The 24,836-nt window shown below is 48.4% G+C and overlaps 1 protein-coding gene across 8 annotated transcripts in view; it reads left to right on the top strand.

The window, feature by feature from the left end:
* The first annotated feature begins 2,595 nt into the window (after positions 1-2,595).
* Positions 2,596-24,836, top strand: part of FBXO25 (F-box protein 25) — a 53,170-nt gene continuing 30,929 nt past the window's right edge. For 4 of the 8 annotated variants that reach the window (XM_036117503.2, XM_036117502.2, XM_078069912.1 and 1 more), the window contains exons 1-2: positions 2,600-2,756; positions 9,718-9,858. In XM_036117503.2, coding sequence (XP_035973396.1) covers positions 9,725-9,858 — 134 coding nt within the window. In that variant the 5' untranslated portion in view covers positions 2,600-2,756; positions 9,718-9,724. Of the gene's footprint in view, positions 2,757-9,717; positions 9,859-24,836 lie in introns of all 8 variants that reach the window. The other 4 variants (XM_036117500.2, XM_078069909.1, XM_036117499.2 and 1 more) reach the window with 2 other exon arrangements.

Genomic DNA, 24,836 nt, shown 5'->3' with positions numbered 1-24,836 from the left:
GTTCTGACATCTCACACTTACCATGTGCTCCTGGCCACCAACTTAGTTTACCCCCAAAATTCTATGCTAATCCCTACTTGAAATATAAGGAGACCTGACACCAAGAACAAACAAATAAGCAAACAAAAAGATGGCCGGACCCTGCGTCCTGCCTCCCTGCTATGGCCTGTTGGCTTCTGAAACTCAGCGCCCCTGTGACCTCCCAGTGCTTCCTGGAGGCGTCTCCATCAGAGGGGGTTGCTTCTGCCCCTGGGTGCCCTTCTCATTTGGAACCTCCTTGTGGTCCTCATGGCCCTGTTTTCTCACTGCGTATTTGCCATCCTATATCTGCTTTGAATTGTGAGCTCCTGACACCTGGAGATTTCAGGTGTGTATTCACAGCATCTCTCACGGTGCCTGCTTGAGCCTGTATGACCCAGACTCTGGAGACACTAGATACTACATAAGGTGATAGGGGTTTGTTTTGCTGATCTGGTCTGGTTTTCCTTACTTCGGTATCGTTGCTGTGAAGAAAGCTGAATCAGTCTTCACGTGCTACAGAGAGATTCCATTACACAGAAGTGTTCCAGAGAGGGCAACAAGAGGAGAGACATTCTCTGAGCCTTAAGGGGACAAAGTCAAGCTCGTGCCAAGAGGACCGGGGATGCTCACCCTGTTCTGGGCAGCACTTGGGGAGGTCAGGGAGATGGTTGTGCATTGTACTTCAGGAAGCAGGGGGGTCCCTGTGCTGGCCATCACCCCAGGCCTCCAGTGAGGCCTGGAGGCGCCCAGCATGGCCTGTGACCAGTGACTGCCCTGGCTTGCTGCTATGAGAGACCCCAACTTGGGGGGAAGGACTGCAACGAGTGTCAGTGTTCCCAAATCCTTGCATATTATCAGAATTGGGTTATTTTAAAGCAAACAAAGAAATGTGACGTGTTCCCTCACCTTGAATAGATACTTGTAGATGAACTGAGTGCCTGTACTATTTCAGGTAAGTAGGCATCTTCTCCCAGGTCACTTTCCCCACGCTGAGCACCCCCCTCCCATGACTCCCGCACCGCCCCCAGCCACACCTCCACCTCATGGAAGCAATCTTTCTTGCCCTGCTCCTGTCTCCTCCTCTGTCAGCGGGCTTTCTAGAGGGCAGTGGACATGCTTATCTGTGGTAAGCGTAGAGTAGAGTAACTGGAGCACAGTGTGCTCTCAGAGACTTGTGGACCAGAATTGATCTGAATGGCTTTGTGGGCTCTCCTTACTGTGTGGGGACTCCAGCTTCTACCCTGTGGATTCCTGTTACCTTGCCTCCTCTCAATCTGCCCCGTAACTCACAAGGAGTTACACGGATGTTGGCAAATTAGGCTAAACTTAATACTCTTCTTATGGCTCCCATGGTGGTGTAGTGGGTTTTGGCTTGGCAATATTTACCAAAATTTTATATGCAGTTATCCCTGATACAACAATTCCAATTATAGTAATTTACTAGCAAATACACCACAACAAATTTTAAAATAAACAGAAAAACCATACATAGTTATTCATTGGGCATTATTTCCAATGGCAAAATAAAGAACCTAATGCCCATCCATGGAGAATATTTTTAAAAACTATGATCTATTCACATAATGGAATAATCTGCAGCTGTGAAAGGGGGGAAGGGGGAAGGAGGGTGGCATTTATTAATTGGGGATATGTAAGCACTATTGCTGTCTCCGGTCCATAATCACGTTTACATTACATTTACATTTTTAAAAGTATGTAGTCAAAGAACGCTACTGTAATAAGCACATCAGAAATAATTTAAAAAGCATTCTTCCAAAATATGAATACCTACTATGCTTCCTGCAATGTGTTCCACATACAAAAATACTAAGATCAAATACTTGTACACCAGGCATGGTTTTAAATATCTTGCATATGTTAAGTCATTTAATTCTTTAAAAACACCCTGCGAGGTAAGTAGCACTCCCGTCTACCTGGGGGGAAACGAGGCATGGGGGTTCAGGCCTGCCGTATCCCCACAGCTCGCCAGCGGCGGCTCCGGGACCGAGCTCTGCCTCCTGACCCGCTGACCGGCCCCTCGCCGCCCGTGACACCCACATTCTCGTTCCCAGGTCGGGGAGGAAGCCCACACGCGCGAGCTGGCCCCCGGGGCGTTTCCAACGCTCCCGAAAGATCTGCATATTCGAAATACGGGAGATGCCTGAGCCGTAAGGTCCAGGACTAAAGACCACGGGGCGACGGAGCTTTGGGGGCCAACGGACACTGCATTCCTGAGGCTCAGGCTGTTTCGGGAGCAGCGCGGGGCTGCGCACTGCAGCACACGGGGATCCGCGGATCTGCGCGGCGACACGGTGCGGACGGCCGCGCGCTTCCCGGCCCTCCCCAGCTTCTCCCGCACGAACGCACGCAGGACGCAGGGCGCCCGCCCACGCGAGGCCGCCGCCCCGCACCACGCCCGCGGGTTCGCGCACCCAGCCGCACCCACGGAGCACGCGCAGGAAGGAGGCCGCGCAGGGCCCACTGCGCACGCGCGCGTCTCGGCCTCGGGGAGCAGGCTAGCAACACGGCCACGCGGACCCGCACCTGCCAATCAGCGCGGCCCGGGGCGGGGCTTCTGGTCCAGGCTCCCCGGTAGGCGGCGGGCGACTTCCGGCAATAAACCTCCGCTCCGCCGTCAGGTGGGGACCGAGGGCGTCTGCGCTCCGGGCGGGGACTGAGGCGGCGCGCGCTCCAGGTGGGGACGGTGACCACCTCCCCAGCCGTCCCCGCGCCAGGTAGGGTCGGGGGCCCTGGGCGCGCCGGGTGGGGACGGAGCGGTCCTCGGCCGCACGGCGCGGCCTCCCCTCGGCCGCCGCCCGACCTCGCCGCGCCCTGGCCTCGGGCTCCGCGGGAGCTTTCCTCGGGGGCTGCGCGTCCTCCGACGGCTCCCGGAGCTCCTCCCGCCAGCGTGTCCGTCCCAGTCCCCCCCTCCCCCGCGCGCCCCGAGCCCTCTTCTCCCGGGGACATCTGCCGCCTCCGCCCTGCGGTCCTCGTCCGCGCCCCACCTGCTGCCCGACCCCGGGTCCTCGTCCGCGCCCCACCTGCTGCCCGACCCCGGGTCCTCGTCCGCGCCCCACCTGCTGCCCGACCCCGGGTCCTCGTCCGCGCCCCACCTGCTGCCCGACCCCGCGTACTCGTCCGCGCCCCACCTGCTGCCGGACCCCCCGGTCCTCGCCCGCCCCCCACCTGCTGCCGGACCCCCCGGTCCTCGCCCGCCCCCCACCTGCTGCCGGACCCCGGGTCCTCGTCCGCGCCCCACCTGCTGCCCGACCCCGGGTCCTCGTCCGCGCCCCACCTGCTGCCGGACCCCCCGGGTCCTCGTCCGCGCCCCACCTGCTGCCGGACCCCCCGGTCCTCGCCCGCCCCCACCTGCTGCCGGACCCCCCGGTCCTCGTCCGCGCCCCACCTGCTGCCCGACCCCGGTCCCCCGGTCCTCGGCTGCGGCTCCAGCTTCTCACTCGGTCCCCGTCCTTGGCTCCGGTGTCCTCCGCTTGCCTGGTCCTCGGTCCCCAGTCCCCTCCCCGGTGCCAACTTCTCCCTAAGCCGGTCCCTCGGTCCCCAGTCCTCGTCCGTGGCTCCAGTGTCCTCTCTGTGCCTGGCCCTCGGTGCCCGATCCAGCATCTTCCCCAAGCCTGGCCGTTGGTCCTCTTCCACAGCTCCAGCATCCTCCCCAAGCCTGGCCATGGGTCCCCAGTCCTCGTCCGTGGCTCCCATGTCCTCCCCGTGCCTGGCCCTCGGTCCCCACTCCTCTATGGCTCCAGCATCTTCCCCACCCTGGCCCTCGGTTCTCATCTATGGCTCCAGCATCCTCGAAGAGCCTGCCTCCCTGCACTGGCAGCTGATGCCTGGGCTCAGCATCCTTCTCTTCACCATAAGTTCGTTTTCACCCTTCTTTCCTGGATTCCACTGCTCTCTGTGGGCCTATTCAAACTCATTTTTGAAAACTCAGGCATCTAAAGAATCCTTACTTTTATCTGTGAAGTCCTCTTTTCTTGCCTCTTCCAAATCTGTATTCTCCAGTCCTAACCAGAAGACACATTTTCTCATTCTTTCATAAGAATTCATACCCCTCAGATTGCATTTCTCCCTGTTTATTTCCTCGTCTCTGTTTCTTTGCAGCATCTGTGACCATCTCTCAGGCCTTCTTACAGGAAATTTCTGATGGTCGGCTCTCAGTTCACTGCTTCGTGATGTTCTTTCTGGATCAAGTTCCTCCATACTTAAAAACCATATTCATGTTTGACCCTAAGTTATTCGGAAATCTTGTAAGGATAAGAAAGCAGTAAAAGAGATCGAATGCTTATGAAATTGGGGACCATTCTTTCTTATCACAGAACAATGAAAGTTTTCTCAATTTATATTGAAACATAAGCAATAAGGGGAAAAGAAACTCATTTGCCACCTATTTTTGCTAAACACAAAACTACTATTTATGTTGTAACTTTCTTTTTATCTGGGTGTACTATGCATGGCATTAACTTTAGGTCTACACTTAATTGCTTTTATTGTCTGGAACATGAACCTAATCATGGCTCCAGAGTACTGGTTACTCAACGTTTCCTGTCATCTAACTTAAACAGCAAAGTACACATAGCCTTTTAAAATGTATTAGACTATGTTTCCTGGCATGTTTTCCTTAGTGTTTTTATATTTAGATCAGTCATTAATTTAGACCATATCTGGTGACTTACGTAATGTAAGGTAACACTTTTTTGAAAAAACCCACAATTTTATGACCTTTTCTTTTCACAGGGTGCTCATGAATTGCTGTTATAAAAATACAGTGATAGAGCATGGGCCCTGGACACTTCAGAAATGTGATTCCCAGCTCTGCCAGATGCTGTGCCTCAGTTTCTTCTATAAAATGGAGAATTAAGGCTGTAACAGGGGGATGGTGACATTTTCTGTCTTTCAGGGCAGTGTGGGGGCTGGGGTAGTACAGGTGAATTGTTCAGAGGAAGCCTGACTCATACTGAGGTCTAACAAGTGTGTGCTAGGATTATCATTAGCTAAGAAGGGTTGCTTGTTGGAGGAAGACATTTCTTGGTTGGTTCTGCGTCTCTTCTCTTGGGAGTTCCCCGGGCCAGTCAACTTGGAGAAGTCCTGTGCTTCCACCTCATGCCACCTACAGCAGAGATTAAGGGAAGATCTCTAAGACTTTAGCCCTGGATGCTCTCTGACATCAGTTAGAGTGAAATGTGCATGAAATTGCAATTCATACCAGGTGATTTGCAACTGAGTAGCCGCCCTTTGAGGAGTTGCTCTTCTGTGCTTGATTTTGAAGAGTAAGTTTTGCTTTTATTTTCATATTTGAAATTTTTCAAAACATATGTGATTTTAATTAAAACATAAAGTTATAGCAATTCAGGTCTTTTAGCAGGACAGATAAATAAATTTCCATAAAAAGTGATGGGTTGTTCATCATTCCAGAAGTGTAGTAATATTTCCGATCTGCAAATTTAGATGCCTCAGGTTGGGAGTATTTTTGAAAATTTGATACCAGGCTTTTCAAATTGCACGTTGTCTTTTTTTCTTGCTTTTCCCTTGATGGCTTTTTGTTATTGTTTGTAGTAACTCTTCTTCCAGAGTCTGCCTTAGTTCGTGAACTGTATAGGATTATACTTTAAAATAAAGCTTCATTGTGATGCAAAGAACATATGTCAAATCTATGGAATCCACATGTCTACAGCAAAACAAATCTTTTCATCTGTGTTGAAGATAAAAACCTTGGAAATTCCTGTTTTTTATTTCCATGGTCCATGGGGCTGGGCTTCGTTCCTTCCAATCCGTATAAATACACACAGCACCTGAACTGTCAGGCTGACCATATTCATTTCTCACAGAGGTAGTTGCAAAAGAGTTGATTATATTACTCGAAACACCAAGCTCACTCTTTACAGTGAAAACTTTGCTTAACTGTTCTAGGAGTTGCTTTTGGGGCCGAATAGAAGTGTCTTAAGTGGTGAGTGGGCGTAGTGGGCATAGTGCCTACATAGACAAGGGCAGTGTTTGTGCGTCATCATGTTTTAGAAAGTCTGTTAGCTGAGGTGTTGGCAGGCAGTTTCTCTTGCCTGAGCTGTGCTGTCTGCCTCCGTTCTCCCACTCCATCTACCGCACAGGACCTGGCAGGTTATTCTCAGAATAGCACTGCTCCTATCACTACGTTGCCCCAAAACTCTTAATTATTTGGAGAATAAAGTCCAAACAGCTTTGACATTCAAGTTTTCCATGATCTGGCTTCTGGTCACCTTTCCAGCCTGCCTACCAACCTTCCCACCAACCTTCCCAAAGATTTCTCTATTTCAGCCAGCCTATTTTGTTTGTTATTCTCAAAGGTGTCACGTGTTTGTTTGCCCACCATTTCTGTGATTGGTATTTTTTTCCCCTGGTCTCTCCATTTACTTAAGATCTAACTGTGCTTTAAGGCCAAGATGATGCCCTGGTTTTTCTTCAGAGGTCCCAAATGGTCTGCTTTTTACTCTGAATTTCTTTTAGTTATTCTTGCTTTACTGCTCATTCAGTACATACATATACATTTTTTAAATCTTTTAAATATATTTACGTATATTATTTGTGTGAGTTTTCTTATTTCTGTTATCTATTTTTTCAAAAATTTTAAAATTGTAATTAACATATAATGTAATTTTGCTCTCAGAAGTAGGATTCAGTGATCATCACTTACATATAACACAAGTGCCCTCCTTAATTCCCACCCCCCATCTAGCCCACCACCCCCCACCACGACCCAGCAATTGCACTACTAGGTATTTACCCAAAGGAAACAAAAATACAGATTTGAAGGGGCACCTGCACCCTGATGTTTCTAGCAGCGTTACCCAGGATAGCCAAACTATAGAAACGGCCCAAATGTCCATCGACTGATGAATGGGTAAAGAAGATGTGGCTGTTGTCTTTTTAGTTCTTGGACTAGATAGTACACCTTCAGGGAAGGGACACATAGCATAATAACACGTTTGGTCTGTGTTTGACTGTCATTGGAGTAGTCTATATTTGGTCTGTGCAGCAGTGTTCTGCATGGTTGCCACTTTCTTTAATATAGGTTTTCCTGAATCCACCGTATATGATACCGAGAGATAATGTTGGCAACTGTCGGAGATGGTCCTCACAGACATTCTTCTCTCGTCTGTGTTTTATGAGACTAAATTACCTTTTAAGCAGCATCTTCTCTGTCATGGTTTCCACTTGCCTTCTTCAGTAGGAGCGCATACTAATGGAGACAGTTTTAGATAATGATGAACTGACCGGACGTGGTAGTAGCTCCTGCATTTTAGGGTGATTGGTGGTTTGAAACAAGTCTGTAGGATGATACTTACAGGGGCGCCTGGGCGGCTCAGTCGGTGAAGCGTCTGCCTTCGGCTCAGGTCATGGTCCCAGGGTCCTGGGATGGAGCCCCACGTCGGGCTCCCTGCTCGGCGGGGAGCCTGCTTCTCCCTCTCCCTCTGTCGCTCCCCCTGCTTGTGCTCTCTCACTTTCTGTCTCAAATAAATATCTTAAAAAAAAAGATGATACTTACAAAAATAGTGCTGAGATTTAAATAATGATTTTAAGTATCTTCTAAAATAAGAATTTGAGTGAAAATGTGACTGTTAAAGATGTTCTTCCTGGAAAACAAGTTTCGTTAAGGAAGGGAGCACTTAGAGTTGACCCAGGAATACTGTTGAAGACTTAGAATTTCCTTCTAACTTTTTTGTCTCAGATTCTAAGTCAGTATAAATGTCTACTTAATAGCCTGTTTTTTTGTTAGTTGTAATAAATATAGTTGGGAGATTATATTTGAAAACTTCTTTCTCTCAGGTACTCTGTTAGGAATACTCCACATTAGTGAAATGCTCCAAGTCTACTTCGGATGTGAGATTAATATAACACATTTTTGAAACTATTTTTGGTTGAGTTATCTGCTACCTTTTTGTGGCTAAATCCAATATATACTTGTCAATTCTTACTGTGCTAGCTTGTTAATAAGTATTTTCCTCATTCCTTTCTTAAAATACATTCTTCTCTTGACTTCCTACTCCCTTCCTCCTACCTCTTTGGCTCTTCCTTTTCAGTTCCCTTTCTTGGCTCCTATTTATCGCTTGTGCCTCAAATGTCCTTGTCCCTTAGAGTTTTTCCCTAGGCTCTATGTGTTCTCTCTTGTGGTATCATTCCTGTGGGTTTGGCTTCTACCTTAATGCTGATGAGTTTCCTGTCCTGTCCTCCAGCCTTCCTCTCTCTCCTGAGTGATGGATCTGTATATGCATTCATTCGTGCAGTGTTTATCGAGCTCCCTTGTGTACTCCCATTGCCCACAGATACTCCTATTTAATTGGGGTGAAGCTAAGCACTGTATTTTCTACAAGTTTCCAAGACAGTGATGTTAACGTACAGCAAGGGTTGAGAACCACTGACCGAGAGGCAATGGAAGAGCTAGTATTTGAGGTCTTGCTCTCACCAAATTGCAAGCGTCATGAAAGTAATAATATCTGTGTCATCATTTTTTAAGGTCATAATTTTTACACCTGGATTCTTCCACGTGGATTCCAGGATAGTGCCTATCGCCATGGGTTCAGCAAATCTAACAGGCTTGTCCAAAACTGAATCAACATCTCTAGGTGCCAGAAGCTAAACCTGGCTATCTTTGGTTTCCCCTCACACATCCAGCCTTTCCGGCACGTTGCGCCTGCCCCGTGGGCCTTTCCCTGGGATAGCTGAGCACATGGCAGCTGGCTGCCTTGGAGTCCGTGAGAGAGCCAGACAGACAGCATGCAAGACGGAAGTCCTTGACTGCTCTTGAACTCTGCCTCCTGAATGCTTCTAGAATCTCTCTCCTCCAATGCAGCCACACTTTGACCTTCTGGTGGCCAGTGTTCAGTAGCCCCTGTCCTAATTCCTCCTCCCTCCGGTGCCACCCCTGCCCTGGGCAGCTCTGGCTTCCATCCTCACAGCGTGACCCCGAGGCTTTTGTAAAGCTTGAATCTCATCGAATCCTTTACTTGCTGAAGTTCCGCTCTGGCCCCCTTGCTGCCCTCAGAGGAAAGTCCGGTCCTTTGACTTGATCCCTTCCCATTCTCACTTGTCACCACCCCCTACGCCCAGTCTCACACCGTAAGCTTCATCCAAACTGAAGCACGTACAGTGCTCACCAGGAATATGTTTCATGTTCCATTGCTTCTAATTTCTGGTGCAGAGCGTTTTCTCTGGTGTACCCCTCCCTGTTCTTCCTCAGTCCCTGACTCCTGCTGGCTCTGCACACAAGCTGAGGTGGTGCCCCTGGTGAGGCTGTCCTGACGCACGCCGTGTCGGGCTAGTCGGTCCACCGGCGCACGTCCTTCTTGCTGTGACGGTATGACCGAGGTGCTGTCTTACCATCAGTCTCTCCTGAGCGTGTAGGCTATATGGAGGCATTAACTTTAGTCTTTAAAATTAAGGAATAAGTGAAAGGAAACCTGTTAATTGTACATAAATTACTTCTGGGGCGCCTGGGTGGCTCAGTTGTTGGGCGTCTGCCTTCGGCTCAGGTCATGATCCCGGGGTCCTGGGATCGAGCCCCGCATTGGGCTCTCTGCTCCGCGGGAAGCCTGCTTCTCCCTCTCCCACTCCCCCTGCTTGTGTTCCCTCTCTCACTGTCTCTCTCTCTCTCTGTCAATTAAATAAAAAAATAAAATCTTTAAAAAAAATAAATTACTTCTTTTACAGGAGAACTATGCCATTTTTGGGTCAGGACTGGAGATCTCCTGGATGGAGCTGGATTAAGACAGAAGATGGCTGGAAGAGATGTGAATCCTGGAGTCGGGACCTGGAAAGAGAGACTAACCCGCGTACTATCAGTCACAGCATGTAAGTTACAGCTGCACGGAGCCCCGTCCTTTGCCTGCCGCACATGTATGGTGAAGTCCTCACAGAGCGCCATAACTTGTCATTGGCTGAGTTTGCCCATATGCAAGGCTGATGAGAAGTCACACGTTATTTAGCTGAAGACTGAGCCTAGTAGATGGTCTGGAACCTTCCCATAGGTTCTATTTTCTTCTATTGAAGACATTTAATCCTTCCAGTAAGCTGAGAAAAAGGGATTATGTTAACCCCATATTACAGCTGAGGAACCTCAGGATATCAAGAATCGGTTTTGGCAGCATCTGTCTGAGACCTTGCACAAGACAGATGCGCTTTTCTCCCCTGGAAGCCTGAGCGGGTGTAGTGACTGCTCAGGATGGAAGGACATTCTGTGTGGTTGCCGTGCTGAGTGTAGCCTCCTTTGCGCAGCCCGAGGTGGGGCATCGCCCACGGCATCTGGTCCCGGTCAGTAGGGTAGGAGGGGAGGGATGTGATTGCACTTGCGCACACCTCATCGGCGCGAGCACTAGATGCAGGGGAGGCTGGGGGCTTCCCCTGTCGTGTAGCCGTGCACCCAGATGACAGAGACTGCACGGACTCGGAAGCCCAGTGTGCTGAGTGGCAGTCTGTATCACAGGTGGTGCTTGTGGGGAGATCTCAGGCCCTCTTCCTTCAGTGTTACGGGTCGAGTAGGTGATTTTGGTCTATGTTTTTATTTGGCATTTGCATAATTACCAACTGTATTTTTAACTGACAGACAATCTGATTTTTTTTATCATTTTATTATAGTTTTTCATCATAATAAGTGTACTTTTCAATCCCTATCACCTGTTTCCCCCATCTCCCCACCACCTCTGGTGACCAGCAGTGTATTTCTGTTGTTAGGAGTCTGTTGCTGGGTTTGTCTCTCTCTCTTTTTTTATCCCCCCTTTGCTCATTTGTTTTGTTTCTTAAATTCCACGTGTAAGTGAGATTTTATGGTATTTGTCTTTCTCTGACTGATTTCGCTTAGCATTATACTTTCTAGCTCCATCCACATCACTGCAAATGGCAAGATTTCATCCTTTCTGATGGCTGTATAATATTCCATTGTGTATATGAACCACATCTTCTTCATCCATTCGTCTGTTGAAGGGCATCTCGGCTCCTTCCACAGTTTGGCTATTGCGGACATTTCTGCTATAAATATCGGGGTGCACATACCCCTTCGGATCCCTACATCTGTGTCTTTGGGGTAAATACCCGTAGTGCAATTGCTGGATCGTATGGTAGCTCTATTTTCAACTTTCTGAGGCACCTCCATACTGTTTTCCAGAGTGGCTGCACCAGCTTGCATTCCCACCAACAATGTAGGAGGGTTCCCTTTTCCCTGCATTCTCGCCAACATCTGTCATTTCCTGACTTGTTAATTTTAGCCATTCTGACTGGTGTGACGTGATATCTCATTGAGGTTTTGATTTGGATTTCCCTGATGCCAAGCGATGTTGAGCACTTTTTCATGTGTCTGTTGACCATTTGTATGTCTTCTTCGGAGAAATGTCTGTTCATTCTGCCCATTTTTTTTTTTTTTTTAAGACTTACTTATTTTAGAGAGTGAGCACATGAGTGCGTGTGTGTGGGGGGTGCAGAGGGAGAGAATCTCACACAGACTTCCTGCTGAGCACAGAGCCCAACATGGGGCTCCATCCCACGACCCTGAGATCATGGTCTGAGCTGAAACCAAGAGTCGGACGCATAACTGACTGCACCACTCAGGGGCCCCATTCTTCTCACTTTTTAGTTGGATAATTTGTTTTTTGGGTGTTGAGTTTGATAAGTTCTTTATAGATTTTGGATACTTTTTGTATCCAAAATTTTTGGATACAAACCTTTGTATCCAAAGGTGGATTTTTGGATACAGACCTTTATTTGATGTGTCATTTATAAATATCTTCTCCCATCTGTAGGCTGCCTTTTAGTTTTGCTGATTATTTCCTTCTCTGTGCGGAAGCTTTTTATTTTGATATAGTCCCAATAGTTTATTTTTGCTTCAGGCCACGTGATTTTCTGACAGAAATTTTGTAGCTTTAGACTAGAGATTGGTTTTTGCAGTATTTGAAGCAGAAATTACTTTATATTTCAGATTATAATAAAGATAACATGTTATATTTATTGAACTTATATTGGGGCATTTCTCTGCCATTCTGAATTTTATTCAATATTCATGGCTGTAAATTTTATGTAAGATTGGTAATTATATACGCTACTAGTCTTAGATAACGTTACATGGCTGTGAATTTTCAAAGTTACTTTTTATCCTACAGTTTTCATAGCAAATTATTTAAATTTGAGCTTGGTTGAATACATCTAGAAATGTTGGTGTCTGCATGGACTCCCAGTGATGACTGTGAATTGTGGAGGAGCCTGCGGTCACCACTCTAGGGTGGGTCAACAGGCTGTGATGTGTCAGACTGAGGAAGCTGTAATGTGGGAAACCTGCCACTCCTCCTACACTAAGGAATTTGCATGATTGTGGGTTTTTTCCCCTTCATCCCACACATTTTAAACATCTAAGAATTAAATGTCTTCTGTATACACATAGAATTAGAGAATACAGTCAGACCCATTTTCTTTGCATGACAAACTGCATGTCCGTCTGTCTCCTTTCCCCTCTCCTGCTCCCATTCAGACTGCTTTCAGAGTCCTCTGAAGTAGCGGGCTTTGCTGACAGGCGCTTCTCCACGTGTGGTGAAAAATACCCGGGTGCCCTTACTGACACAGTGATCTTCCTGGAACCGTGGGCCGCCCGCCAGTGGGCCAAGCGAAGGCAGAGTTAGTTAACACTCCTTTACGACGTCCGGTTGCCTTGAAAACCTAGTAGCCTCTTTTTCCCCACTCTACCTTTTTTCTTTGTCTTTCTCCTTCTTTTTCCTCTTTCCACAAAAATACATATCCAAACCTGTGGGCAGAGGCCATGAATGACCCAGAACTGCAGCAAATGTCTGATATTTTTCTTTCCCGGGAAGAAAAAGCAATTTAATTTTGAACCTAAAATTTGATAAAGAAAATAAAACTATAGATAACCACCATTTCAGATTGCTGTATAAAATGACCTTCTCTTCACCTGAATGTCTTTGAGAAGTAGCACTCCCAATTCTTTGGTTTAGGGTAGGCTTTCTGAAACTAGGAAAATTGTCATAAAAATCATTTAGGCAGGGGCACCTGGGTGGCTCAGTCGTTAAGCGTCTGTCTTCGGCTCAGGTCATGATCCCAGGGTCCTGGGATCAAGCCCCACATCAGGCTCCCTGCTCAGCGGGAAGCCTGCTTCTCCCTCTCCCACTCCCCCTGCTTGTGGTCCCTCTCTCGCTGTGTCTCTCTCTGTCAAATAAATAAGCTCTTTAAAAAAAAAAAAAAAAAAAATCATTTAGGCAATCAAGATTCTAACCTACTTTGTTAATTTTTTTTTTTTTTTGGGTAATGGGCATGAAAAAAGAAGACCTTTAAATATCCCCCTGTTCTCTTTTCACCTCATTTTAGGATTAAAAGTTCGGAGGATAAAGGTAAGAAATCACACAGTTGAGCATGATCAGTTCAGGGGTAACCAATCCATTTACACTTTGAATCCTGATTAAGCTGCTTTTTGAAGCAACATTCATGATGTTACGGAGGTTAATGGTGATGGGGCAAATATTAACCCCTATTCTGCATCCTCTGTTCTTCATGTGAAAGATGTGTAGTTACCACGTCTCGTAGTGCAGAGCACAGTGTGATGTCCTGGGATCCATCTTGCACCCCTTCTGAGGAGGTTTGCTCACTAAGCTGTGGATGCCCGATACAAGGTAGATCCTCTGGGCTACACGTTGACGAGAGGACAACCAGTTCGGGATTCTAGCAGATGCAGACTGGTGAGGGATGGTGAGTGTGTGTCCATCGCAGCGTCCATGCAGCTGGGTGGCGGGGAGGGGCAGAATCAGCAAGAGAATAGCTAACAGACTGGACAAGGAGAAGGGGGGCCCCCAAACAGACCTTGAGGTCTTGCCTTGGGGAGAACCGTACTTAGTAATAATGTGGCTGGATCTCTCTATCAGGGTGTGGTTGGCACGCAGTTTTATGTCTGATGACAGATCTTGTATGATTTTTGCAAAGGGAGGGCATTGAAGAGGAGCATGTGGATACTGCGTGTCTTTGAGAATTCATAGCCTTCCCCATCAGAGTGCGCTGTTGTTAGTAACTCGAGGCTTAGAGGAGGCTGTACGTGGAAGGCACTCCTCGTCCTGGGAGGCTGAAGTGTGATAGAGGGGGTGTGCTCAGCTCTGCCTTAACGGTGATATTTCTAGGGTTTTCTCCCTTTGCGATTAGTTTATTAAACCTTTTCATTGCATTATTTTTGTTGACCTCTCCTTAACCATTGTTTCCATCCAAGTTTGAGTATTTTTTTTTAAAGATTGTTTATTTGAGAGAGAGAGAGAGAGCACAAGCAGAGGCAGAGGGAGCGAGAGAAGCAGACTCGGTGCTGAGCGCAGAGCCTGATGTGGGGCTTGAACTCACAGCCCTGAGAGCCTGACCTGAACTGAAATCAAGAGTTGGACGCTGTTCTGACTCTGCCCCCCAGGCGCCCCCAAGTTTGAGTATTTTAAGGCTAATTTTGGTCATTTGGTTCTCAGTGGGTGGAGCAATGGAAGGCATTGTAAATTCGGGGCTCCACAGAAAGTATCGTCAACTTTAATAGTTCCCAGGATATTCGATGGCAGTTGAGTTCTTTAAAAGCATTTTTAAGTGGTGGGTGTCCCCAAGGAAAAAGGAAAGAGGCTGTATTTTTGGTTCCCTTACGAGAATGCAGAACGGGTCTCTGATCATGATGGAGAGGACTTGTGAGGGCGTCCGGCCCTTGAAGTACGAGCTGCTCTCAGCCACAGCGCCTGGGTGAGGAGACGCCCCTGTGCCCCTTTCTGTAGTCAGAGAAGCACCCCGTCATTCCGGTGTTTTTCCCTGAGGATCCTTATTGGGACAGCCTTCCTTAGGTTGTTTCTTCAGTGGCTGGAAGGAAAAACGTAAACATAAGTGAGCTTCAGTGTCAGCCTCAGCGATGAGTGTTTCAGGCAGTACTTGTTGGTCCTGCTTTTTTGAGCAATGATTTCATGTGGGTTGTGAATGCCTGTCTCTGACTTTGTTTTCATATTGCATTTTTTGTCAGTTATAAAGCAAGGACAATACAGTCCTGTAGAATGCAATGTGAAAAGCCAGAGCTCTTTTCTGTAGTCCTCGTCCTCTTCTGCATAGGTAACCAGCCGCGGCGCTGCTGTGTTTTGTCTGGATGTCCAAGGGCATCGCCGACATTTTCTGCAGCCGAGACTGCTTCTCACCCAGTATGATTTCAGTGTCTGTCCGGGCACTCACACAGCCTGGCCACTCAGGGGACCCCTCCTTCCTGGGCCTTCTCTTCTCCATCGGAGGCCCGTCCCCACGGTCCAAAACTGTGAATGTCGGCATCCCAGTCTTGAAACAGTGATTTCTACTGACCTGTTTTCCTGTTCTGCCCGCGCTCTCTTCCCTCATGTGTCTTTGTCCAGCTTATATTCCGTGACCCATTGTTTCAGTGATGCTCTTGCCAATACCCTAAACTTCCATTCTTTTTTTTTTTAATTTTTTTAATAGACCCCCTTAGCAAATGCTTACCCCTAAATGAACCAACAGTGAGCAGCTAGGCAGGGGAAGAGGGAGAGTCCCCCCCAGGGCGCACACAGGGCCACTGTGAATTCACTGCTCCTGCCCTCCCCCTCATCAGCTCATTCAGTCCCTTGCTTGCGCCCTAGTTTCTTGAGCTGCTCATCTCCTCGTTCTTCCACTGACTCGGGAGACTCGTGCTCACTGACCCTCTGCTCTGTGCCCGATGGGCCGCCAGCACCGTGTAAGCGCTGCAGCCCAGTGAGGGCTCCGGCAGAGCTCCTTCCTTCTCCTCTGACTTCTGAGTCTCCTGGGGGCAACCAGAGCTCGTGCCGCCCCGGGGAATCTGAAGACAACACGCTTGTTCTCAGAATCCTGAAGCTCTGCTCCTTTTATGCAGCACACTTCAGGTGTCGGAGTCAAAGACTGGTAGATTTTTATTAACTCCCCCATTGCCAACAGAGCCGTGTTAGCCCTCCTAGCCCCAGCGCGCCTACACCGTGGCCGGACACCTGGCCGGACACCTCACCGTGAGGGCAGGGGAGTGACTTGCCTGCAGGCAGGAAGAACGCTGCTGCCGTCGCGTCCCCTCCAGAAAGAGCTGCTTGGGAGCAGTGCACCTGAGTCTACCTCTGCCCCTTGGACGCGGGGATGGATCCCTCCATGATCCAGACCCAAGAGGTGCCAGGTTCTTATTTCATGTGCTGTTGTACCCACTCAGCACGCGAGGTGTTCTCTGCGCCAGGATGCAGCAGAACATGGAAACCCAAAACCCAAGCCCCAACGGAACTTTCATTTTGGTACGACAGACAGAAGGTGGACAAAATGAGTGCAGCGTGTGGCTCCTTCCACGTAACGAGTGCTGCGAGGGGGAAGAGCCGGTGTGGGAGGCAAGAACGTCGAGGGAGAGGAGGGGGTACACGGAAATGTGGACGGGGGGCTCCTTGAGGAAGGGGTCTGTTGAGAGGAGGCTCCCGGGGGGCAGCAGGACACCAGATGCTGGAGTGAGCCAGGGCCAGTCACGGGGACACTCTTCCTGTGCTGTGGGGACGTGGGCTTCTCCCCAAGGGAGGTGGCAGTCACAGGTGCTCCGCAGAGGGGAACTTAGTTCAGGTCAGGCTTTCACAGGCTCCTTCTACCCACTGTGTTAGAAATGGGCTGCAGGGAAGCAAGGGCAGAGCAGAGACTCACGGTAATCCCCGTGGCGTGTGGAGGATGGAGGTGTTGGGGGAGGTGACGAGGCACAGGTTCTGGGGGAGGTGATCCCCAGGAGAGAGGTGGTCGTGGTGTGGGGAGGCTGGAGGTGTTGGGGGAGGTGACGAGGTGCAGGTGCTGGGGGAGGTGATCCCCAGGAGAGAGGTGGTCGTGGTGTGGGGAGGCTGGAGGTGTTGGGGGAGGTGACAAGGTGCAGGTTCTGGGGGAGGTGATCCCCAGGAGAGAGGTGGTCATGGTGTGGGGAGGCTGGAGGTGTTGGGGGAGGTGACGAGGTGCAGGTGCTGGGGGAGGTGATCCCCAGGAGAGAGGCGGTTGTGGTGTGGGGAGGCTGGAGGTGTTGGGGGAGGTGACAAGGTGCAGGTTCTGGGGGAGGTGATCCCCAGGAGAGAGGTGGTCGTGGTGTGGGGAGGCTGGAGGTGTTGGGGGAGGTGACAAGGTGCAGGTGCTGGGGGAGGTGATCCCCAGGAGAGAGGTGGTCGTGGTGTGGGGAGGCTGGAGGTGTTGGGGGAGGTGACGAGGTGCAGGTGCTGGGGGAGGTGATCCCCAGGAGAGAGGTGGTCGTGGTGTGGGGAGGCTGGAGGTGTTGGGGGAGGTGACGAGGTGCAGGTTCTGGGGGAGGTGATCCCCAGGAGAGAGGCGGTCGTGGTGTGGGGAGGCTGGAGGTGTTGGGGGAGGTGACAAGGTGCAGGTGCTGGGGGAGGTGATCCCCAGGAGAGAGGCGGTTGTGGTGTGGGGAGGCTGGAGGTGTTGGGGGAGGTGACAAGGTGCAGGTTCTGGGGGAGGTGATCCCCAGGAGAGAGGTGGTCGTGGTGTGGGGAGGCTGGAGGTGTTGGGGGAGGTGACGAGGTGCAGGTTCTGGGGGAGGTGATCCCCAGGAGAGAGGCGGTCGTGGTGTGGGGAGGCTGGAGGTGTTGGGGGAGGTGACGAGGTGCAGGTGCTGGGGGAGGTGATCCCCAGGAGAGAGGCGGTTGTGGTGTGGGGAGGCTGGAGGTGTTGGGGGAGGTGACAAGGTGCAGGTTCTGGGGGAGGTGATCCCCAGGAGAGAGGCGGTTGTGGTGTGGGGAGGCTGGAGGTGTTGGGGGAGGTGACGAGGCGCAGGTTCTGGGGGAGGTGATCCCCAGGAGAGAGGTGGTCGTGGTGTGGGGAGGCTGGAGGTGTTGGGGGAGGTGACGAGGTGCAGGTGCTGGGGGAGGTGATCCCCAGGAGAGAGGTGGTCGTGGTGTGGGGAGGCTGGAGGTGTTGGGGGAGGTGACGAGGTGCAGGTGCTGGGGGAGGTGATCCCCAGGAGAGAGGCGGTTGTGGTGTGGGGAGGCTGGAGGTGTTGGGGGAGGTGACAAGGTGCAGGTTCTGGGGGAGGTGATCCCCAGGAGAGAGGTGGTCATGGTGTGGGGAGGCTGGAGGTGTTGGGGGAGGTGACAAGGTGCAGGTGCTGGGGGAGGTGATCCCCAGGAGAGAGGTGGTCGTGGTGTGGGGAGGCTGGAGGTGTTGGGGGAGGTGACGAGGTGCAGGTGCTGGGGGAGGTGATCCCCAGGAGAGAGGCGGTCGTGGTGTGGGGAGGCTGGAGGTGTTGGGGGAGGTGACAAGGTGCAGGTGCTGGGGGAGGTGATCCCCAGGAGAGAGGCGGTTGTGGTGTGGGGAGGCTGGAGGTGTTGGGGGAGGTGACGAGGTGCAGGTTCTGGGGGAGGTGATCCCCAGGAGAGAGGTGGTCGTGGTGTGGGGAGGCTGGAGGTGTTGGGGGAGGTGACGAGGTGCAGGTTCTGGGGGAGTGTGTTGCAGCTAGCACTCCCGGGGCTGGCTAGAGGATGAGCAGTGTGTGCGCTGGCAGGGAGGAGATGAGCGGGGAGCACTGGGGGGATGGGTTCTCTTGTTCCATGTGCACAAGACTCTGCAGACTCGGTGCCCAGGGCTGGGGTCCAGGGTGCAGGGCGGGCGCATCTTGCGTGTTCCAACGAGTGGTCTCCGTGCATGCTCCTGCTATCAACGTGTGTTCATGGGGCTGTGCGCGTCACCCTTTCTTGCCGCTGCTCGTTTCCTGGAAGTAGTTCCGTGTCAGTGTGTGTGGACTTACCTCGTTTTCATGGGTCTAGATCAGTAACTTGCTTGTCCGCGTCTTGCTGATTGGATTTGTTTCCTGTTTCAGTTCTGTACACTGACGTACAACATTAGAGAAGTCTCGGGTGTGCAGCGTGATGATTGGGTATTTGCACGTAGTTTGAAATGACCACCACAGTCTAGGGGGCATGGCCACCATGCATACTTACACATTGTACCTTGTGATGGGGACTTCTGGGGTTTTCTCTGTCAGCAGCATGCAAATATGCAGTGCGGCACCCTTAACGCTAGTCGCCACGCCGGACCTCACGTTCTCCAGGACTTACTTATCTTAGAACTGGAAGGTGGTGACTTCTGACCCCTGGTGCTCATTTTGCACGTTCCCTGCCTACCGGCTCCGGCGACCAGCAGTCAGCCGTCTCTCTGGTCCGGTATCTGTGAGCTTCACTTGCCCACATATAAGTGAGATCATCTGGTGTCTGTCCTTGTGTGTCTGACTGACTTCACTCAGCACAGTGCTCTAAAGGTGTCCCTGTGTTGTCAAAAGTTCCAAGATTTCATGGTTTTTTATGGCTGAGTAAGATTCTGTTGTATACGCATATGCCCTGCCTTCTTTCCGTGTGTCCATCGATGGACCCTTAGGTTGTTTCCATGGCCTTGTTACTGTGAATAACGCTGCAGCGAACACAGGGGTGCAGATGTAATTTCGAGTTAGTGTTTTCATCTTATCCAGATAAATACCCCGAAGTGGGATTGCCGCGCATGATAGTTCTATTTTTAACGTCCTGAGGCACGTCCGTATTGTTTTCCAGGGTGGCTGCACCAGCTTGCATTCCCACCCACAGCGTAAGAGGAGAGATCCCTTTTCTCCGCATCCTCGACAACACCTGTTGTTTCCTGTGTTGTTGATTTTAGTCATTCTGACACATGCGAGGGGGTATCTCATTGTATTTTTAAAAATTTTTTAAATCTCATTGTGTTTTTGATATACATTTTTGATAATTATGATCACCTTTTCATATACCTGCTGGCCATTTATATATCTTCTTTGGAAAAATATCTATTCAGATCTTCTGCCCATTTTTAAATTGGACTTTTTTTTTTTTTTACTGTTGAGTTTAAAGTTCTTTATGTATTTTGGATATTAATTGTATATCAGGTATATGATTTGCAAATATTTTCTCCCATTCACTAGGTTGCCTTTTCATGTTGTGAGTGGTTTCCTTTTCTGTGCGGAACCTCTTTAAGTTTGATGTGTCCCATTTGTTTTTTTGCTTTTGGTGTCAGATTAAAATAAATCATTCCTAAGACTGATGAGCGTCAAGGAGCTAACCCCCTGTGTTTCATTCCAGGAGTTTATGGTTTCAGGTCTTCCGTTGAAGTCTTTAATCCATTTCGACTTAATTTGGTGGGTGTGTGAAGTAGTGGTCCGATATCATTCTTCTGCATGAAGCTGTCCAGTTTTCCCAGCACCGTTAATTAAAGATTAGCCTGTCCTTTCCCCATTCTTGGCTCAATTGACCACATACGTGAGGGTGTATTTCTGCATGCTCTAGTCTGTTCCGTTGATTTCTGTGTGTTTTTATGCCAGTACTGTACTGTTTTGATGATTACAGCTTTGTGATATAGTTTGAAATCAGGGAGCGTGATGCCTCCAGCTTTGTTCCCCTTTCTCAAGATTGCTTTGGCAATTCATGATCTTTTGTGGCTCCATACACACATTAGAATTGTTCTATTTCTGTGAAATATGCCTTTGGAATTTTGATAGGGATGGCACTGAGTCTGTAGATTGCTTTGGGTGAGTCTAGCCAAAGGTTTGTCAATTTTATGTTTTGAAAAAAACATCTCTTCGTCTCATTGATCTTTTCTATGTCTTTTTATTTTGCATTTCACTTATAACTGCTCTGAAATTTGGTACTTATTTTCTTCTGCTAACTTTCATTTGTTCTTTTTTAGTTCCTTGAGATGTGAAGTTAGAGATTTTTCTAGTTTCTCCATGTAGGCGTTTATCACTCTGAAATTCCCTTGCAGAACTGCTGTATGCGTTGCTGTGTTGTTTTCCATTTTCATTTGTCTCAAGGTAAGTCTTCTTACTTGTCTTTTGTTTTCTTGTTAGACCCATTGGTTGTGCAATAACCAGTTGTTGTAACTCTGCACATCTGTTAATTTTCAGTTTTCTTCTTATTGCTTTCTAGTTTCATACCATTGTGGTCAGAAAACATACTTGATATCATTTCCATCTTCTTAAATTTAGTAAGATTTGTTTTGTGGTCCAACATGTGATCTATGCCAGAGAATGCTCTATGTGCATTGAAGTAGAATGTGCATTCAGTTGCTTTTGGAGGGAATGTTCTGTGTGTACCTGTTAAGTCCCATCTGGTTTCATGTGTCCTTTAAGGCTATTGTTTCCTTATTGATTTTCTGTGAGGATTATCTATCCATTGATGAAATGAGGGTATTACATCCTCTATGGTTATTAGATCTGTTAATATTTTCTTTATTTAGGTACTTCTATGTTGGATGCAGAAATATTTAACAGATGTTGTATCTTCTTGTTGGAGTGACCCCTTTATCATTATGTAATGACCTTCTGTGTCTATTATTACGGTCTTTGTCTTAAAGTCTGTTTTACGAGGTGTATATCGCTACCCCAGCTTTTTCTTTTGATTTCCATTTGCGTGAACTATCCTCTTCCGTCCCCTCATTTTCAGTCTGTGTGTGTCCTTCCATCTGAAGTGAGTCTGTTGTAGGCAGCATGCAGATGGGTCTTGTTCTTTTATCCATTTGGCCACTCTATGTCTTGTGAAAGCAGAAGTTAGTCCTTCCTCATTTAAAGTCATTATTGATAGGTATGTACTTACTGCCATTTTGTTAATTTCTGGTTGTTTTGTAGTTTCCTTGTTTCTTCTCTGGGTCTTTTCCTTTGTGGTTTAATGATTTTCTGTGGGGGTATGCTTCCATTGCTCCCTCGTATTCTTTTGTGTTTCCACAGTAGGTTTTTGTTTTGTGGTTACTACAAGGCTCACATAAAACAACTTATATTTAGAACGTCTATTTTAATTTGGTAACAACTTAAGTTGGAAGACATTCTAAAGCTTTATATTTTACCCCCATTATGTTTTTGATATCACAGTTTACATCTTTTAATCTTGTGTATCTATTAAGAAATAATTATACTTATTTTTACTGTTTTTGTTTTAAGTCTTTATATTAGCTTTTTTAGTAATTAACCGACCACTTTTACAATATTAGAGTATTCTGGATTTTAGTATATATTTGCCTTTACCAGTGAGATTCATGTTTTCATTTTTCTTGTTACTAATCAGTACCCTCTCATGTCAGCTTGAAGAAGTCCTTTGAACACTTCTTGTAAGGCTAGTCTAGTGGCGATTAAATCCTTTAAATTTTGCTCGTCTATGAAACTCGTTCTCTCTCCTCAGTTCTGCAGGACACCTTTGCTGGGTAGAGGAATCTCGGCCGCTCTTTTCTTTTAGCACTTTGAATACATCGTGGCACTCCCTCTGGCCTGCACAGTTTCTACTGAAAAATCTGCAGGTAGTCTTAGAGGGTTTTCTTGTATACAACAAATGGTTTTTCTTGTGCTGCTTAACTTTGACAATTGAGTTAGAGTGTGTCTTGGTGTGGATCCCTTTGGGTTCATCTTACTGGAACTCTCTGAGCTTTCGGGTCTGGATGTCTGTTTCTGTCCCCAGGTAAGGGGGTTTTCAGCCATTGTTTCTTCAAATAAGTTTTTTTCCTCCCTTTTCTCTCTGTTCTCCTTCTGGGGCGCCTGTAATGAGAGTGTTGGTCCACTTGGTGGTGTTCATAATTCCCTTAAGCTCTCTTAATTCTTTTTCATTCTTTTTCGCTTTTGCTTCTCTGATTGGGTGAGTTCCACTGCCCACTGCCCCTCCCTCCTGCTTCCTCCGTTAGTCTGCTGTGGGGCCTCCTGTTGTAGTCTTCAGCTCTGGAACTCCTCCTAGTACTTCCGTACATTTTCTGTCTCTGTTCAGCCGTTCTTCCTGTGAGCTCAGGGAACACCTGTAGGACCATTATTTTGAACTCTGTATCAGGTATTGAACGCTTCGTCAGGTAAGTTACTTATCTTTGTTTCACTAAGGTTTTTTTTCTCAGGTTTTATCTTTTTTTGTTTCATGCATACGACTCTTTCTTCATTTTACTTGACTCTCCGTGAGGGTTTTTATGCACTAGAGGAAACCGTCAGCTCTCCCAGGCTTGATGGGTTGGGCTCGTCTAGGAGGTGCACCTTCTCAGTCGACCCTGCCCTCAGTCTTGGTTACCTCGCAGATCTTTGTGACTGTCCAGGCAGCCTCTTGATTCTTACCAGCTCCCAGTTGAGAGTGCTGAAACCAGTCATTGCTCCAAGGGGGGCGGATCTCAAGCAGCACCTCCCTCAGGCTGATGGGCAGCCAGACCCACGGGCAGCCATTTTTAAAGCATGTGAGTGTATATGGTGCTGAGAGACCCCAACTCAAGCCCTGCTGGCCACCAGAGCCAGGAGATCTGGCGGTGTCCCCTGTGCACCAGCCACAGAAAGCATCCTGCCGGATGACTGGACAAGCTCCTTTCCAGGTGAGGCAGGAGAGCAGAGATGTTCCCTCCAGCCCCTGTCTCTGGAGGGCATGTCATTTGGCCCCGAGGTGTGTGTTAGATTGTAGGCCTGCCCCCCAGGCCAGTGCCTTATAAAGCGCAGAAAAGCCTCATTCCCACAAAATCTGTGCTGGGCCGCAGGGTGGGAGAGTCTGCACACAGAGCCATTTCTCACTGTACTCGGCCTCGTGTCCGCGGCTTTCCGAGCTAGACATTTTGAGGGCTTGTCTCAGATGCAGGCTGTAAATGTCGGGGTTCCCCATGCAGGTTCAAATCCTCTGCTCCTCAGGGACAAGCTTGTGTGTTGTCGCGCTGGGTTAGGGTTTATGGCGAGATCGGGTCTCAGCCTCTCCCACCTGCTCCTGTGGAGGTTTTTCTCATTCACTCGATGTGTAAGAGTTGCTCAGCCTTTTTTCTACCCCTGAGGAAATTGTTCCATAGGCCAAAGAGCCTCCATATGTGCAGGGAGGCCTTGCATTCAGGGCCCTCCTGTGTCGCCACCTTGAGCCAGAACGGAGGCAGTTTTCACGAGGTTTTACAGTGTGTTTCCGGACCAGTGGGACGAGTCTCTTCCCCTGTCTGCTTCTCAGGTGCACTTTGTAATTAACATCCCTGCCTCTAAGAAAAAAATCCGATTTCTTATTGGTGTCACCAAATTTATGTATTTAAAAAACTATCAGTTTTATTTCTTCTAACTAATTTATTTATTTATTTTTTTTTTTTAAAGATTTTATTTATTTGACAGAGAGGGACACAGTGAGAGAGGGAACACAAGCAGGGGGAGTGGGAGAGGGAGAAGCAGGCTCTCCGCTGAGCAGGAAGCCCGATGTGGGGCTCGATCCCAGGACCCTGGGACCATGACCTGAGCCGAAGGCAGACGCTTAACGACTGAGCCACCCAGGCGCCCCTCTTCTAACTAATTTATAAAGCATTTTATAATATAGTCCTTTACAGGTCTTAAAATTTTCTGTTTGCATTGATAATTTTCTTCTTGTCATTATGAAATTTAAATATTTGTACTTTTATTTTTCTGATAAGCTATCTTGTGGTTTATCTTGCTGATTGTTTTCTGCAGAGAACTAGCTTTGGATTTTTTAGTGCTACCTTTTTTCTAGTTATTGGTATTTGCTTTTATCTTTAGTAATTCTTTTTCTAGCTTTTTATATTGTATGTCTAAGCTATTTACTTTCGTTAGGTTTTTATGTATATGTGTATATATATATATATATATATATTTATATATTTAAACTACATGTACCTGGTGCTGTGATTTCCTGTGACAGTTGTTTTTCTGGGGTCACATGAATTCTGATGTATGTTTCCCGTCTTCTCAGAGGTGTGCTTCTCATACTCGGTATTTGTGTCTGATTTTGCTTGGGGAGCCCGTCCCGAGCTCTTTTCCTTCTGAAAGCCGAGCCGTGCCCCCTGCACTTCCTGCTCCGTCTGGCTTCAGTTCCCAGTGT

Source organism: Halichoerus grypus, chromosome 3, assembly GCF_964656455.1.
Source record: "Halichoerus grypus chromosome 3, mHalGry1.hap1.1, whole genome shotgun sequence".
In the NCBI taxonomy this organism is placed as follows: domain Eukaryota; kingdom Metazoa; phylum Chordata; class Mammalia; order Carnivora; family Phocidae; genus Halichoerus; species Halichoerus grypus.
The sequence above is the reverse complement of the archived record's forward strand: the minus strand, read 5'-3'. Positions and strand labels throughout refer to the sequence as shown.